We start from the raw sequence: 19,297 nt of genomic DNA on the forward strand, positions 1-19,297 counted from the left end.
CCAGGAGGGCCATGAATGGCCGATGGAGCCTCGCGTCCACCCACCGCTGCCGTGTGGAAGAAGAACCATCTGGCACCTTTATCCCCGAGAGGCCCCCCCCCCCACGCTTTTCTCGCCCACGAACGGCAGCGGCGGCCGTGGGAGAGCCCGCCCAGTTTCTAAGCTACGGCGAGGCGCGCGGGCGGGAGGAGCGACGGGGCGGCTCCCTGGCGGACCCGCAGGGAAGCCTCTCCCCCCCCCCCCGCCAGCCCCGAGACGGAGAGCGAAGACGAGCCTAGTAGCTCCCCCTCCCCGCAAGAGAGGAGGGCTGGCCGAAGAGGGCATGATGGGACCCGCTAAGGCGGCGGCGGGGCGAGCCAGTCGGGGCTTCTCGCATGGCCAAGTCCAAGGGCGGCGGCCTCGCTGACAGGAACATGAAGAAGAGGCGGCTCTGCGACGCTTCGTGCCGCCGCCGCGCTGTGAGCCCCGCGCCGCCGGACAGATGTAATAGCCCAGTGAAAGAAAAGAAGAAGAAGAAGAAGAAAGAAGAGACATGAAGGGCGGCGGCGGAGGGGGAGGAAGCGGGCTTTAAACGCCGGCCATCCTTGACTGGGGCGGGCTGGGCACGGGCAGGCAGCTTCGGGCTCAGTTCCCCAGCCCTCTCTGGCGAGGCGGCGGCTGCACAAAAGCGGGGAAGGAGGAAGAGGAGGAGGGTTGGCCGCCGACACACCAGCAGGCGGGAAGGAACGAGGAGAGAGCGAGCAAGAAGGGAGGAGGAAGAGGAAGGGGGCTTCCCTCTGCGCCCCGTCTCGGCAGGACTCCTCTCTCTGGGACACGTCACCTCGCCTTCTGCAAATTCCCGCCTCCCTAATCGCCAAATGTATTTTAGTAGCCGCAGCGGGGGTGAGGAGAGGGGAGGGGCAGCGCCGCCCTCCGCCTCGCTCCCCCTCTCCGCCCGCCGGTTTCCCGCCCCGATGATGGGTTTGGGGCTGGCCCTGGCGGTGGTGCACGCCTGAAGGGAGGAGGGCCCCCGAGGCTCCTCCCGCGCTGCCAGAAGTGACTCCCCGGCGCACACACTCTGGCCGAGCAGGAGATGGATGGGGCTGAGCTGGATGGCGGCCGCAGCGCAGCAGAAGCCCCTCGGCAAGGCTGCCTGGCGGCGGCGGCAGCAGCAGCCGCTCCTAATAACAGCCCCGAGCTAGGTGAAGCAGCGCCAGGCAGCAAGCGAGAGGCAGGAGCCATGGAAGATCCCCCCACGAGGGAGGCTCCAGCCTGGGAGGGAAGCGCAGCTGCCTCTGCCGCTGTCGGCAGCACGACAGCCCAGGAGCTGAAGAAGCAGCAGCAAGGGGTCAAGCGGCACCACCACAAGCACAACCTGAAGCATCGCTATGAGCTGCAGGAAACTCTGGGCAAGGGTACCTATGGCAAAGTCAAGAGGGCCATCGAGCGGTTTTCAGGCAGAGTGGTAAGGACTTGGAAGTGCTGCTGCGGGAGATGCTCCAGATGACAGCTTGCATTAGTCAATCTTCTAACCATTACACTCCTTCCGTAGCGCGTCCCCTTAATGGCATGTCCAAACCTCAAAGCTCAATTTCCCTCTTCTCCAAGGCTAAAAATATCTCAACGTTCGCCTTTTGTTTCCAAATCCCTGGCCTTCTGCTTGCCCACTGAGGCTTGTTTTCTATTCTCTCCCCATTCTCCCCCCCCGCCCACTTGTTGTTGTTGTTGTTGTCTTTTCTTTCTGGGACCCAGGAGTCTGTTGCGATCTGTTTGTGAAGTTCAGACCTGCATCTGATCTGAATTCCCTCAAGGTATCTGAACCCTGAGTTGTAGCCCCCCCCCAAAAAAAAACCCAACCCCAACTGTTTTTTTTTTTTTTTAATAGAATTCAGATGTGTATATCTTATGCAAAATGCTGCTTGGTGTTAGGAGATTAGTTTTTTAAAATTTTAAATTGGCACCCTTTCCATCACCACCCCACAGCTATTAGACTGTTTGCTGTTTGTTAGGAAAGAGCAAATAAACATTTCCTAGAAGATATCTTATTCTTTAGTAAGCTAAACAGAAGATAGTCTTCAAGTTAGGGAACTGTAAAAAGAGCAACAACTTGTTGCTGGTTTTTACAATGTGAACCTTGCTGACCCCTATAAACAAACATATTGATGCTGCTGCTGTTCTGCCTCAGTGAGTCTGAGAGTCCACTTGGCTCATCCGCGTCTGCTGGCTAACAGTCTGAACAGAGCAGCCTGATGTTGAACCATTTCTTCAGTCCAGCAGTGTAGTTCTTTTGTCCCAGAACTCTTGAGCAGCACAGGAAAACTCAGGCACATGCATGGCATGCTTATGTAATAAGCTAGAGATGTACATTTTGCAATGAATATTGATTAGCAGCATTTTATTAAAAACATCTGACTATGCTTAACATTCAGATTCAGAGCACAGTGTTCTGCACCTGAATCAGTTATGCATATACAGATGGTTTTCTGAAGTGCTCCAAGCATACATTTTTGTTTGAAGTAGATTAATTGATTTGCACTAGGTTTGGTACAAAAGGAGGGCTTGTGACTCATTCATTGTTGTTTATTATTGTTTTTTCCTACTGCTTAAAAATATTGACGCAAACAAATAACTCCCTTCCCAAAACAAAAGAAAGAAAATGAAGAATGTGCCCTGTCTATGTGTAGTGTGCTTATGTGCTTGGCAGATCCATCTACTTATGAACATTCAAGAACTTAAACTTTCCAATAGTATGATTTAGCAATGTAAAAAAAAGCCCCAGTGCAATATAAAACTTATATTTGCAAGTCCTTTGTATGCAGATAAGTCTTAAGATTGTGTTATGTGTGTTTTCATTTTATTAAATCATTAAGAGGATAGTTAAATAGACAACTGAGACAACCGTACATGCTCTCTCCAACTGAGTGACTTTCTAAAGTGCTCTGCCTGGATTGTGCCATATTATATGGGAAGAGCATCTAGGTTCCACGTTCCCTCCCTGGCTTCTCCATGATAGGGCTGAGAAAGATTCCTGCCTGCAACCTTGGAGAAGCCACTGCCAGTCTGTGAAGACAATACTGAGCTAGATAGACCAATGGTCTGACTTGATATATGGCAGCTTCCTATGTTCCTATATTCATTTCAAACTAACAACACTTGTAGGTTACATTATAGATCAAAATTTTACTATCATATTGTTTCCAGATTATATTGTTGTGTTCTCATTTCATTTATACTACATAACTATTGTTGTTTTTATTTTTAAAATATTCTCTTGATCTTCTTACATTTATTTTGAAATAAAGGGCTGAGATGTGACTTTATAACTTCATTTTTTTCCGGTTCAACAGGCAAAGCAGAGGAAACTAGAGTAGCAGACCCCTGAATATAGTAGTAATGGTGTTCATATCTGTCTATTGGATTTTGGGATAAATACTGACATTTATTTTACATTGTAAAAGCATGGGCCAGGGCCATGCAGGGGGTGGTGTTCATGTATATTACATATGGCAGCATGCTTTTGTCTGAAGTCTCACCTCTGAAAGCACAAAAATATCTATATATTATCTGCTGCAAGGAACAAGAATTGGTTGCTGTAACTCTATGCCAGATGTACTTTGACTTCTTAAAAACTTGTCTCTTTTCTCCTAGTCTTTAAAATTGATTAAGTGCCGTCAAGTCAGTGTCGACTCTTAGCGACCACATAGATGGAGAACATAAATGCAGAACTTTAATTTTTCACGCGGGCCATTTCACACACAAGGAAAGAATGTGAATAGCATCTGGGCCAGCAGAAGCACAGGGAGTTTATTCAGCTTTTGGTTTTGCTTTCCTTTGCTCTGCTTCTCTTCCCCTTAGTCATCAGCATTTATGGCATCATTAAAAAAGTTTGAATAGACTGTGTACTAGGCTATGCCAGCAGAGGGGGTTCTCAGAGCACTGTGACAGGCATCATTCCTATCATGACTTCACAGCAAATCGTCAAATAAAGAGAAGCTAAGTATTAGAAATCCCAAGGTCACACTCCCACCTATGTCACTTGCTTGCTGTCATATTACTAGGTTAGCTAATATTTTCCTACACAACAGCATGTAAATATTTGCAGCCAGATGGCAACAGCTTACAAACCTGAAAATCTTGGAAACATATTGAATAGCCCCAAATATCTGCCCTAATATATTTTTGCTTTAATGTTTATATTAATGAGATGCAAATTAGGTATGCAGCATATTGCTAGGCATTCTTGACTGCTTAGACCGAGCCTAATACAATGTGAGGCTTTGAATTTTTCTCTAGCTTCTATAGTAGATATTGTTAAAATGGAAATTTACAGGATTGACAGGTTAATTATGACCTCAAACTGGTATAAATCTGAAGGATTTCCACTACTGCCAGTGGAATCATGCTAATAATAAATCTATATAAATAAAAGAATGATGATGTTTTAATGATGTGAGCTTATTTTAATTGAAACCAGCTGTGAAATTTGCATTGTCTTTAGAGGATTTTGAGCCTAGTCACAAATAATGTGTGTGTTTAAGCATGTAGTCTTAGTTGGGAGTGAGCCCTATTGAATATAGTTAGATACACGTCTGAGTTTTTCTGTGTTTCTCTTCAGTATATGTCATATCAGGGCTAGAAAATCTCAAATGCCTCATCACACAGGCTCCTAAAGATTATATATTATCTGAATTCTGTAAATGGCTGGTGCCTAAATGTTTGATGGTGGCTTCTAGAAATCAAATGCTTTTCCAGCCCTAGCTTTTGTGTTGGCTATGAAACTGTGAGATGGATTATAGATATGTTATATTTAGTTTGTTGCTGGCAACAACTTATTATTTATACTTGTTTACTTAATAATACAGCAGCTAGAAACTGGGTTGTGTACTTCATGAAGTACAGCTGCACATCTACCATATACTGGGGCAGCCAGCTTTCTAAACATTCATTTGGTAACACAGATAACACAGGAAGTCTGCAAAGTAGCCTGTACACTGAAAAAATCTGCTCCATTTGCTCAGATGTAGTCAAACAAAACTTTATTCATATACTGCAATCTGTCTTGACTTACTTTTAGTCCCAGAATCCATAGCTGTAATTAAGCTTATGGAAGAGTTAATCAGCAGCAGCCAAATGTTTTCATGAGAAGCACATGAAGTATATAAATAAAGGAAGAACTGGAAGTGTGCATGCTTGGAAACTGCAGCATGCTATTATGTAGAAACATAGGAAGCTGCTTTATACCTAGTCAGACTATTGGTCCGACTTGGTATTGTCTACCCAGACTGGCAGCGGCTTCTCCAAGGTTACAGGCAGGAGTCTCTTTCAGCCCTATTTTGGAGATGCCAGGAGGGAACTTGGAACTTTCTGCATGCAAGCATGCAGATTCTCTTCCCAGGGTAGCCCCATTCACATGTAGTCACACACAGTCTCTCATTCCAGTGCAAATCAGGGTGGACCCTGTTTAGCAAAGAGGACAATTAATGCTTGCCACCACAAGATAGACTGAAGAAATAGGCTGATGTTGTACATGTTAGGGATGTGCACAAACCTGTTCAGAGGCCCTTTTACGGGCTTCCGAAAAGGTTCGAACACTGGGGGTGGTGGTGGTGTTTCGAAGTTCAAGGCCCGGGGGGGGGGTGCTGCTTTAAGGGCAGGGGAGGGTCCACTTACCCCTCCTGCTGCTTCCCCCCCCCGCTGACGCTCATTGCTGTTAAAAGCCTTCGGGGCAGCAGCGTACCTCCCTGCGCCCCTTCCCCTTCCTTGGCCGGAAGTGGCTGGAAGTACTGGGTGTGTGTGCGCACACCCGCCTGATGTGCACACGTGACAGGTGCACGCGCACCCGGTGCTTCTGGCCGAGCAGGGGGAAGGGGCAGCAGCAGGGAGGTACACTGCTGCCCCAAAGGCTTTTAACGGCAACGAGTGCCGGCAGGGGGAAAGCGGCAGGAGGAAAGTGGCGGGAGGGATAAGTGCACCCTCCCCCGCCCTTAAAGTGGCACCCCCACCGCCTTTGAACTGCCCCACTGCGGTTCCATGCACATCCCTAGTACATGTTACGCTAACACAAATAGAAAGGGGCTCAGCCTTATGAAGGTATTGCAGTGAGGAACAGAGATGTATAGTAGTGAAGAGCCTAGTTCATTTCTGGAAAATCATGCTGCTGTTACAAAGGACTTGCTCTTAGGTGGGCCTATGTTTCTCTTTCCTGAGTTCTTAACCTATTAGCAATGCAATCAGTCACCTCTATATTAGGCATTCGTCATCTGAATCCCCCCCCTCCGCTAGGGTAATGGGAACTTTTCTTGTTTCCTTTAAAAGAAATTTTCTTACTCTCCCTATGAGGAAGTTTTTCACACAGGGCTTTTAAAGCCCTTTAGCTTGCATCTCATCTGAAATGGAGGGTGTGTGTTCACATATTGGGCATATTTACCCCAAAGTCCTTGCGAGCTATTGGGGAGCAATTCACACACAATTTGGGTTTTCACTGCATATTAGAATGCAACCCGATTTATATCTGGGATTCAAAAAGATCCACCTTTTGCATTGAGTTTTTGGGATAACTTTGAGTTTGCAATAAAGCCTCCCAGAAAATTCACAGTAAAGCCTGCTGTGTGGAGAATTCCCTGGCCTTTTGCCTGGTGTATTTTGAGAGCTCACACCTCTGTATTTTATTCATTTGAGGCTGTATGTGTGCATAGAACTGGATAGGACACCAAGGACATATGCCTGTCCCTAAATTTAAACAACACTAATACAACTTTTGTATATGAAAAAGTCAAGTTGAACAGTTTCTTTCAAGACATACCAACAGATAAATATTGGGAATCCAAACACTACACATTTTTTAGCACTTGAAATTAAACACAACTGTTGGAAGTAGAATTGCAATAAGTCATATTGTCCTTAGAAAATATAATAAATACATGTTCATACAATACTGTTTTAACTGGAATTGTTTCAAGTAACAGGAATAGTGATAGCAAATTACAACTTAATTTTCCATTCTGACTAAGCCCTTAGGAACTAAGTGTGATGAAAGAGCTGCACTTTGGAAATTATCCTCATTTTTTGGTCCTGCAAAACTCAAAAGTAATGCTGAATATACTTGAGTTTTGACTACATGCTAGCAAAGTCAAGCAGTCCTCTAAGGAATTCACATTATCCCAGTTTCACAGAATATTCTAGTGTCTGCACACATCTCTCCATAACTATGCTGATGAGAATGCATGTGGAAAAATGCTTGGCTGCCCTAGGGATAAGATTAAGGAATGAGGACCAAGCCTTGACCCATGAACTGAGTGCAGTAGTCAAGAGATGGAAGTTAAGTATGCACTACTAGTCATCCAGGAGACTGGGACAGAAAGAAGCAGGAAAAATGGCAAGGGATACTTTGCATGTTGTCCTTAAAATGGGATCCATCTAATTCTTTGCAACAGTTGCTGTCTAACGCCAATGCAAAGGATCCCTTTGGATGGTTTCGGAAGATGGGGAAGAATTAGTTAGCTAAGGAAGGTGGATCTGGGGGAAGAAGCTGTTGAAGAAGCTGTGCTAGGAGGCTGAGTGTTGTAAAGAGTGGGTGACTGTGTGGAGACGGGGAGGAAGAGCCACCGGCACAAATAAGGGGGAGCTTTGGAAATACAGGTGGAAGGAGAAAGGAATGATTACAAGCTCCATAAAGCTTATGAGTTGTTTTGTACCAAACTGAGGATTGGGGGTCGGGGGCAAGCTGAAATCAAATAGTCTGGGAAGCTCAGTTTGTGGTCAGAGGTGTGGGTCAGGGCATGTGTGAAGGCGATTGGGCATGACAGTATAGATCTTTGGTTTGTCATCTCTGTGGGACCTATGGTGGATAAGTTAGTTGTGAACCTGTGAGTTTGTGTATAGAGGGGGTACATATCTGGTGTGTGGTATTTGGACTTCAGTTTGTGGTTCTTAAGATTGGGAGTGTTGACCAAAGTTTGGCTGCCTGAGGTGAAATCCACAGTGGAATCCAGTTCATTGTTTGCCAAGTTGCTCTAGACCAAAAGTATTATTGCATTATAATGTGTTATTGCTAACAGCTTCAAAACATCATTTGAGAAAAATCGTAACAGAAGGGATATATAACATTAAAGTACTTTGTGTTGAGCCATGCGTGTGGGTTTTTATGTCATTAAATTCAAGATTGGGATGTTATGTATGACATATGGAGAAAATTATATCTGAAAGCATATATAAAATTGCATTTTGGTATCATACATGTTGGATAAAGCTGTTTGGAACAAGCAGTTCCTTCTCAAGATTGTTGATTCTTCACAGAATTCTAGTCACAGATTCCGAATTCTAGTCACAGATTCTTTGTAATGATACATTATATATAACAAATGCCACTCTTAACTGACCCTTTTAACAGATGTTGATACTCTGTATATTTGTTATGACAATTAAAGAAAATCCTGGTCTGTTGCTAGGTATTGAGTTATTGTGGAAAGAACTGCAAAGTGTGATAAGTGTATCTGCATAATATTTGATGGCCAGTTCATTTTACCCACAAGTGTATCCAGATTTTCATTTGTGTTGTCCTGCTGTTGTTTCCTGAACTCAGTCTGCTCAGTCAGGCATAGGATTCTCATTTGTCTTGACCACATGAAAGCCTCGAGCATCTGTAAGTTATGGTTTGTGAAGTATCTGCTTTTAAACAGCACATATTTATCAACATGTCTGCACAGACAACACTGTACATTGTATAAACTAGGAGATCCCAGACACTGAACACTAGGGGGCTGGGTGAGATATTAGTGGTTGCCCATGCTGATCAAATATCTTGGATCCATACCAAAAATTCCAGATGTTTAATACATATAGAGACCCTTCAGTAACCTTTAGCTATAGTTTAAAATGGGAGGAAATGCCTCCATGCGGCTGTAAACGATTATTTGATGTTCAAATTGTAGTAAAGTATATATTTAAAGCAACCAGCTTATGTACAAATGAACCAATTCTCTGTTAAATTTATTAATATTTGTGATATCTCAGCCATCCACAGGATGAGCACTGCTACTAGCTCTGATGTCTGGCACGATACTAACTTTTCAAAGTTTTGCTGGCCCAAGATTCAGGACAAGCCCTAAATCTAGTACACATGTGATTATTCAGGCATTGTTCTTATATTTATGTAGGAGAAGAATATAGTACCATGTGTTTGTGACTGGTTACATTTTATTGGGGGGGGGGTGTAGAAATGGCAGCAATAGGAAACGTTCTTGATAGGATTGGAATATTGTGGTATCTGCTTAGACAGCCAACTGAAGATAAGATCAATTTGCAAAATATAGGCACTTTATTCCATAATTTCATGGTTGCAGATTGAGTATGACTACATGACCATTTCATATTTGAGCAAACACTTTCTCTTAAAAAGTTACTGTTATTCTGTACTGTGAATATTTATGTACTGCTAATGTTTCCCTGTCACAGAAGAGCTCACCATCTAAAAGGAACGCAAGGTAGGAACCAGTAACAGCCACTAGTGGAACTGTGGAACACTGTGCTGGGTGTGTGTGTGTGTGTGTGTGTGTGTGTGAATGGGGCCAGTTGCTCTCCTCCTGCTAAATACTGTATAAGAGAATCACCACTTTAAAGGGTGCCTCATTACTCAGAAGGAGTAATTTGATTGATCTGATTTTCAGCTTAATATTTCATGTTTTCATCTATCACAAAGGCAGGGATCCCTTGTTCAGCTTTAGGCTATTCATACATATTCATCAAATCGGATTCCTGCTTAGGAAATAGGGGCTTGTATTTGAAGAGGAAATTGGAATAGCAATGAGAATCGAATCAGAGGGTGCGGTGTCAAGATCTGAAAAATAGTCATTGTGGGCAGGTTTTGGTTCATGCATTATTTATTTATTTATTTATTTGATTTATATACCGCCCTTCCAAAATGGCTCAGGGCGGTTTACAATTAAAACAAACCAATAAAACAATAAAAAGCTAAAACAAATTAAAAACAGTATAGCAATTAACAATTTAAAAACATTTTAAAACAGCAATTAAACGATTTACAATAATTAAAAGCCCCAAAATCATGTTAAAATTTTAAAAACCCTGGAAGGCCAGGCGAAACAAATACATTTTAAATACGTTTTATTTGACTCTTAATGTCTATATCTTGGCAGTTGTATGTAGATCAGGTTTAAATTGTCTCAACTGCAGAGCAATTTAGATTCTTCCCCCCCCCCCCAAGTTTGAGTAGTGCAGAGTTCCTTTGGCACAATATTTTTGGCACAAACTGCCTCCAGGCAGGCATTCAGGGAAGTTAGCTGCAAGTGGGGTGCAGAATCCAGATTGGGATCACAGTAGGGGAGAAATGTTAAATCCCCTCCCCTCCCCCTCCAATCCTGATCTGGATCAGCGGCCACTGATCCAGAAGTCAGGAGCCACAGATCAGGGGCCACTAGGTTGAAAGAGCTGCTGTGTGCTTTTGTTGCCCTTTTTGGACACTTTTTGCACCCAAGGAAATACAGTGGCCTAGCTTTGGGAGGAAGTGGCAGCTTTGGCTTTTACAGCCCCTGGGCTGTTGCCTTAATGCCATTAGCTGGTTGGAATAATGGCATAAAGGTGTGTTTTTATATCAGTTCAGAACAGTTCATTTGGCAACTACATTTATGTGCTTTTTTGCCTTTGCCTTTACGATAGTGCTGTATGAACAGCAGCATACAGGAGTGAGTGCTTTGGTTCCAGTGGAAATTGCTTCACCAGTTCCTGTACTAGTGTCAGGAGACTTGTTTCCAATTGGGAGCAATACATCATTTAGATTAGAACCCTGAGAGAAAACATACCCAATACATCATTACCACATGTATTGGTAACACTGCCAGTACATCATTTAGGTAAGAACCCTGAGAGAAAACCCAAATTTAATGCATTTTGAATATACTTTTTAAAAGCACATTATAATGCATATTAAACGAAGCGGGTCTGGGTCTGGCAAATGCCTGGGTGGGGGAGAGTGGCTCAGAACCCCACATGTGCCACCTTGATTTCCAAAGTGGAAGAAAAATGGGATACAAGTGTAATAAAAAAGAACTATTGGTGAGCTTGCCCAGTACTGCTTTGCAGCATGGTTTCCATACATAGTTCCTTTTTATTTCAAAATGGATTTTAATTATATCCTGTCAAAGGGGGGAAAAACCTTGGATGAGCAAAACATTTAGTCTTAGAACTGAATTCATTCTGTAATTCTTGAAATATAGAATTATCTCATCATCACCTCAGCAATTCTGTTTTGTGGTTTGTTGTTCACTGTCGAACACTTTTTTGCCAAAAAGAAAAACTAACAGGAAGGAGAATACTCACACACGTGTGAAACATGTGTGTTAGCTGCATGCTTCCTCCTGGGGCCTTAAATAATTGCATACCAGGGTGAAACATAGCCTGTAAATATGCCATCTAAAATACCATATTGTTACCTGACCACAAATATATTTAAGATACTTGTAAGGGAGACATTTGGATCTACAGCAATGTGGTAAAAATATTAGATGGCTCTATTATGATAGCAAAAAGCTAGCCAGCTGTGATAGTTCCTGTATGCGCTGCCACCATTTACAGTATTTTCAATAGTCCTCTTCTCTAATATCTATTGCCCTTGAAATCAGAGGAATGCTTTAGACATGGGGTGTTACTCCAACAGAGAAAGTCCAAATATTTTTAAAATAAAGAGGATTTTTCATTTCACAAGAAAAACAAACCAAACCAAATAATGGTCCTTTCCAAGAAAGACACAGTCCAGAGCACAACCAGTTACAGTTGCCTGTCCTTTAATCTGAGTCCCTTTCTGCCAGTCTCTTTCTTAGCAGTTTACTTCCAACTGACTCTACAGCACATGCCTATAGAACAACTTCTATCAATCCAAGTACTGTACATGCTTTAATTCACTAACACCAAGCAACTTATAAACACATAAGCAATTCTTAATCATCATCTTCTTCTTCTTTATTTGTTAGCTGCCCCATAACAAATTGTTCTCTGAGCAGCTCACAACACAACATTGAACATCCAATAAAAACACATCAAATCACAACATTTTAAAAAAAACCCTAAAATGCTGTTGTTTTTTAAATTCAATTTTAAAAAGCCGGAGTGAACAGAAAGGTCACTCAGGGCACCATCAGAAAAGTGATGCTGCCAGGCGAACCTCACTGGGGAGGCTTTTCCATAAATGGAGTGTGACCACCAAAAAGGCCCTCTCTCTAGTTAGCTACCCACCTCGCCTCATTTGGCAGGAGTACTTGAAGCAGGGCCTCCAAAGATCTTAAGGTCTGAATCTGAAGCCCACTGTGCCTTCTGAAAGTATATCACTGAGCATTGCATGACCCCTAGGGGCACATTTTCAGGAGGCATAGAGGACTTCAGAGTGAAAAGGAGATTGGTGAAAATAATCCTGCTATAGCATCAGTGTGGCATTAGTTTGGATGTCAGCCATTGTTTTTTCCTCATCGAGTCCTTTTTATTCATAGTATTATGGCATGATATCAGACAAGTCATAGAAAGTTTACCTTTTAAATGGCAATTTTTCTTGACCATAATCTAAGGTGTTCTTATTTCTCTTCATTTTAGCAAACAACATATTTTCTCAAATTATCTTAAGAGAGGTATCTTAAGTAACAGTGAGGGGTTTTTTGGATCATCTTTTCACATTAAAATATATCAGTATTGTATATAGAATTCAAATAAAGATTATTTTCATATCCATTATTAATAGATCAAGGAGATCAGGAACTCAATAGAGCAGGAACTCAAATATAACTCAGCTAGAATTGGGACCAACAGCTATCCCTAAATTTCAGTTTCCCAGTTGTAAAATAAGACAACTTACATACCTCACAGAGTTGTGAGGATAAATGAGATTAACAGTAATAACTCATTATGTAATTTAACTTTCCTTCCTCCAGCATTCCTTTGAGGGAAAGAAGACTGTGCCACCATAGACATTATGGATTTATCTGTCTTGTACATCCTCAGGAGAGGAAAGCAGGAAATTGCATTCTTGATGGTGCCTTTTGAGTCAAACTCTGCTTCTAGTTGCACTGATCCCATTGCTTTAGAATTGGGCCCTTTGCTTCAATGGAAAGTATTTCTTTAAACAGAAAAGGGCTTAATGACACACTTGAAAGCAGTCTGTGTTATTGTCTGCTGAGCAAAGCTTGTGCTTTATGAACTGGCTGATCATAAAGGCAACATAAATCATGTAAAGCATTCTCATGTGCTCTTTCTGCTTTTTGCAGATGGGGCTCATAGAGCAGAAATGCAGTCAGATGTCTGCTCCAGGATATTTTAGCTGAACTGTATGAGTCCATTAAACAAATGTAATGGCTTCTTGGAAAGACTTGCTATGCATTTGAAACCAATTGTTTTACACAGAGAACATCTGGGGAGTATGGGTGTTTGTATGTGCATACAGCACATCGGAAAATAGCTTTATTGAGCCCAGCTGGGTGGTTGCTTGGGATGTGGTTGTAGGATATGACAGCTCAGTTGTTATAAGGAATAATTTATTTGAAGTATTGCCATCAAATGAATGTTTGGCACAGGAATCAGCATCTTTGTTTCATTGTGCACACAAATTTGCCTTATTAACATTCCAACAAAACCTGCCATGACATTTGTTATATAAGCTAATTCAAACACTGGCACACTTTTAAACTGATATGTACATTAAAGAACACACTGTAGAAAGAAGTCAGTAGTTAAGAAAATAAAAGTGGGATGCTAAGACTTGGTTATCAGACACAGTCAAAAGATTTACAAAGTGTTTTTACAAGTTAATTTATTGTATTGGAAGCCCTCAGTATTATTTATTGCCCTACTCCTGCGTATTCTTGTTAGAAGAATGTAGAAGGTAATTCATGAAAACGTATGGTTTATCAGGGCCTAAGGAAATAACTTACTGTGTCCTAATTCCATTAAACATTTCATTTCATTTCATTTTAGCTGAGCTAGCAGCTTACTATTTCTACAAAACGCCGATAATTCATGTGGAAAAAATATCGAAACCATTCTTTTGCTAGAATGTTGATCTTCGCATTAAATTATTTTTGTCATTTAGCTGGGGTCTTGGATTTAGAGGGAAAATGGATATAAGTTCCAAAGTAACAGCATAGCCACCTCTTTCAGGCTAATTTAAATAAAAACAAAGATGCTAAAGAGAGCAACTTGGGCAGTCTCGGGCTCATTCCCATGCAGTGAACAGTTCACATTGCATAACCCTACTTTTAAATAGTCCCACACACAGTATGACATGATTTGTGGTATTTGCTGAAATGAAATTCTGGCTGGAGTAGCCAGAGCAGGGAATGGTTCTATAGTCTGGGGAAGGTAGTACATCCAAGTCTGTGTGTAGATCATTGGCAGGGTGAAGTGGGAAGTTTGAGTTGCTGGGGGATGTGCAAAAAGGCCTGTATTTGAATATGTATCCCCCTATTCTGTTGATCTTAGCCATGTGACAAGCTGCAAAAGACATGTGTCCCATTCTCCTGTCTAATTCACCTCTGACATCCTGACTAATGAAGTGCATATGCTTTGATGCACCAGGGCCTTTGAGCAACTCCCACAGTTGCCTTGCATGTGGGCTCTTGTGCCAGAGCCCTTAGAGTTCAGAGACAGTGTTCTCTCTCTCTTCCCTCCCCCCCCCCCGTGTGGAGTGAGTTTTGTTCTGGGCGGCAGTATCAAGGCAGTGTGTGCGTATGTGCATTCAGAATGGAACCTTCCTGATTCAACCTGAGTGGGATCTAAAATTAACTGAGTAGACATCAAAAACTGTGAGAGCACACGCGCATGCCCACACCTTAGAGGGAACACTGTTCAGAGAGCTCTATAAGAACTAAAATACATCACTGAGGGTCCAACATGGTAACCAAACTACCGCACCACGCTGGCTCTATAGAATATGGTGGCAAAATACTGGTGGTAGAGTTGGTTGTGCTATTTCAGGATGCAGGTAGGGGATGTAATTTTTGAATTCGTCAACCTATTAAAAAATCCCCACAAGTAAAGAACGAGTATAAAGAACCCCTGCTAACTTGGCAAAGAAGCTCCTTTTTACGTGGTGATTTTCTTTATTTAGCAGGGGGAGAGTAACTGGCCCTATTCACCTCCAGCACTGTACCTCCAGTGACAGTTGCTGGTGTCTATTTTATGTTTCATAAGAACATAGAACATAAGAACAGCCCTGCTGGATCAGGCCCAAGGCCCATCTAGTCCAGCATCCTGTTTCGCACAGTGGCCCACCAGATGCCGCTGGAAGCCACAGACAGGAGTTGAGGGCGTGCCCTCTCTCCTGCCATTACTCCCCTGCAACTGGTACTCAAAGGCACCCTGCCCTTGATGCTGGAGGTGGCCCACAGCCCTCCGACTAGTAGCCATTGATAGACCTCTCCTCCATGAAGTCATCCAAACCCCTCTTAAAGCCATCCAGGTTGTTGGCTGAAACCACATCCTGTGGCAGAGAGTTCCACAAGTGGATCACACATGTGAAAAAGTACTTCCGTTGGGGACAGGGATCCATATTATTTATTTATTACTTCTCTGTGTAAACCGCCCTGAGCCATTTTTGGAAGGGCGGTATAGAAATTAAATGAATGAATGAATGAATGAATAAATAAAATATCAAGGAAAAAGTTTCTAGGTGAATCCCCTCACTGCTGTGCAGTGTTCTCTCTAATTTATTTCATCTGTATGTGGAATGAGTTTTGTTCTGGGCGGCAGTATCAAGGCACATGCATTCAGAGTGGGACCTTCTTGATTCAACCTGAGCAGGATCTAAAATTTAATTGAGCAGACATTAAAAAAAACTTCTGAGCATGCACACATGCGCACGCCTTAGAGGGAACACTGCTACTGTGTTAGTTTTCTTCCATCTAAGTTTTTTACATGGATGATCATTCAAAAATGTAATCCTGCACTGCAATCAGAAGTGTACAGTCCACTGCTACTTCAGAACTCTTATCACAATATTCCCAATTCATTGTATATTTCTGTTAGTTTATTTTTGGTTTTTTATTGCTGTTCTTTGAAATCTTAATGTTGTAACACCCTTTGGGAAATAAAGCAGGGTAGAATTTTGTCTGTGTTACAGAGAGATCTATCACTTTTATATATTTATTTCTTAATGTTTCATTTTTGCTTTCTTTTTGATTAAGTTCATTGTAGGTAAGGTCAGATCTTATAATTGCTCAGGAAATTATCTTTCAACATTTTGGGGAAAATATGTTGCAACTGTGCAAAATAGAACACTGTGATCTTGAGACTTTATTTTTTCTCACTTTTATTTTCTCTCTGATTTGTCAGTATTTTCTTAGAATATGCTTAGAGTCTTGTGTGTGGCAAGGGACTGGCATTGGAAACCTAGCCAACATTCTTTTTTCTGCAAATGGTATCTTGTGCATTTGAAAGCTGATCAGTAATGGTGAGCTGCCTTCCTTTACTGTATAGCTCCAAATGTTTAAATCATGAAGATTAGGCACGCAAGATGAAGGCAGCTATTACTAGTCCCCCCTCCCCCATTTGAAATGGGGGATAAGAAATGTCAGCCATTGCTTTTAATGTCTTAAAAATCTGTTACTTGGATGGAAGAAAGTTAGTTACTCGACTTTTTGGAATCCTAATTTGATATTGCATTTGGCCATAGTGAACATGGCCAAAAGTAAACATCTGTTTAGCAATTTTGCTACAAGTTAAATATAATTGCAGCTTTTGTCCTTTCAGAGGATATAATATTTGGTATTGGTCAACATCTACTATAAAACACCAGAATTACAGCTTCATATTTAGTTGTAAAATAGTTTTCATTTTCATTGCAGTCGTGAGCTTTCTGAAACCACCTCTCTCTTGAATGGAATATTTTCATCCAGATGTGCATTTCTTTGAGAGATGCAGCTTGTTGGACAGGATGATTTCTTTTGACTCATAAGGCTTGGTAAAAACAAAACTACTTTATGATTTTCTGAAAATTGTTCTTTTTCTCTCTACCTAAAGCTCCTCTAAATTTATATACTTCCCCCCACCAGCTGCTTTCCCCCCAAATGATTGCATATTGGAGTAGAATTTTAGATGTTCTGACAATTGTTTGATAAGAGCAATAGGTTCTATTTAAACTGTTAGAGTTAAACTATTGGTTCTTCCATCAATGCATCATTAAAGTGTATATTGGCCAGTGTTTGGATAGAACTAGATGGTAGGAAACACAGGGTTCCCATCCTTGTGTTTTCTCTCCCCCCACCCCCCCGCCAATGCTAACACAGGGGCTGGTAGGGCACGTGTGTGAGGAGATGCTTAACTGTCTCCCTCATTGCCAATTCTTCCCTCCATATGCTCCTTCAGGCCTCCCCCTGCCCCCAACTGAGCTCTGAAACTGGAAGTAAGCCCGGTTGGGAGAATAATGGCCTGGATGAGAAGGTGTTTACAGAATAGAATTAGCATGTGTGGGAGGGGTTAAGCATCTTTGTCCTGCCACTGTCATCTTGGCAAACACCAGGTTGGTACCACATGTTTGCTGAGACAGTATAGTTCCACCCTTTGTCCTTTCCACCCTTAGCATCTGTAAAATAACTATTGAAAGTAAATAAACAGTTCAACCTCTGCAGTCCATCTGCTGTAATGAAACAGAAATGATGTTTAGAATTTCAGCACCAAGGACCTTATACCTCTTCCTTTTTCTGCTGTGGAAGCCTCCGTAGCAGGCTAATATTGAGGAGAGCAGCTGTACTGTTAGTGTGATACTAAATCTTGTGAATGAGGATGCTTTCCCTAAAACTTTTTCTTACATTTCAAACTATTTCAGTTGAAATACAATGGACACCTGTGTATGTCAGATTTATTGCAAGGATGGATTTAATTCAGGAAGAAATGACAAAGTGTCTTATGCAGCCCAATAAATGTAGCTTGTGCTTGACCTCGGACTACCACTAATAATGTCAGCCCCAGAGTTATGAATCATTTCCTTCTTTTCCAAATCAAGGCTGGCATAAAACCACACACTAGTTACATTTATACTGAGCCTCTTGAATTCCAGTTTTCTCTGCTAAAATGTGGATTACTTACTTCTAAAATCAGTAGAATGACTGACTTTATCTGCTCCCATAAAGCTTCAGGAATTTGGTCTTGTCTGTAACAGTGTTTCAGGATCTGAAAACACAAATGTAGTTCTTCAGCTGCTTTCCCTAGAGTAGTCTTATTGAAGTATGACCAAATACTCTAGAGCAAGTAGTGTAAGAACATGGCCTAAGTATGACACAGGCTTTTTGCTACAGTCTAGGGAGTTGACAACATTGCTTCTCTTGGGAGAGAGAATATTTCCGTTGCTGGCCTTAATTATAGCACACATTTGTGGTGATGGATGTAAGAGTTGATCTGGGGCATTTAACCTATGCTATAAACTAGGATAAAGCAATCAGAGAGTCTTGAATTTCGACCAGTAGTTAGTATTTGAGGAATGAGTTGCTTAATGTCTGAGATACACACCATCACATTTGCTTATATGAAAAACACTTTTATTTAAACCAACTTCCTTCTGAGTGTCATAGCAACCTGAAGGCTGGCTAATTGGGTTTATTTTCCCAACATTGTGAACATCTCCATGTAGGGAAAATGTAATGTTCAAAGCTGCACTAAGATTTTATACAAAAGATTGGTCGACTAGCAACCTAAAAATGAACCTGTTCCCATCTTTGAAGTGTTGTTGGATACTTTACAAAAAATTAAATTAATGCATTTTGTTTCTGAGCAGAGTCTCTTAGGTGTAGCCTAGACTGCCAGGATCACTTGGAATTTAAGAGGGTGAAGTGGAATTTTCTCTGCATACTAAAATATAAATGGCCTGTTCAGGAACTTTTTGCAAGAGGATGTGCAGTGAAAAAGAGGGCAGTTTGTGTGTCTGTGTGTGTGTGTGTCTGTGCCAAGCTCTATTTGCATAGCAGAGTATGGCAGATACCAAACAATGAAGGGATGTCATTTGTGGCAGTGCTCAGGAAATACGCACACAAATCCTGTTACCACACCAGGATGAGGGCAAAGGATAGGAAGGGTGTTGGAAATGTACCTCCCATCCTTTGGCTGATGTAAGTGCTGCAGAAATCCTTTGATTGCTTGACTAGCTTTTGAGCCTGTGTAGATGATGAAAACTGTCCTCTTATTCACTCTAATCCCTCTTCTGTTGCTGAGTCACCACTGTTGTCAATGCAAAACTGAATTGCTTCCAGAAGCATCCTATTTCTTAGCACAAGCAGAGGGTCTGTCTGCTTATGCAAATAAAACTTTGTTTTGGCATTTATCATCTATATAC

General features: G+C 41.9%; 1 protein-coding gene across 1 annotated transcript in view; it reads left to right on the forward strand.

The window, feature by feature from the left end:
- Positions 1–822: 822 nt before the first annotated feature.
- NUAK1 (NUAK family kinase 1) overlaps positions 823–19,297 on the forward strand; it is a 72,838-nt gene continuing 54,363 nt past the window's right edge. Inside the window, exon 1 of the mRNA XM_053254321.1 lies at positions 823–1,444. Coding sequence (XP_053110296.1) covers positions 1,073–1,444 — 372 coding nt within the window. The 5' untranslated portion in view covers positions 823–1,072. The remainder of the gene's footprint in view (positions 1,445–19,297) is intronic.

Source organism: Hemicordylus capensis, chromosome 5, assembly GCF_027244095.1.
Source record: "Hemicordylus capensis ecotype Gifberg chromosome 5, rHemCap1.1.pri, whole genome shotgun sequence".
Lineage (NCBI taxonomy): Eukaryota > Metazoa > Chordata > Lepidosauria > Squamata > Cordylidae > Hemicordylus > Hemicordylus capensis.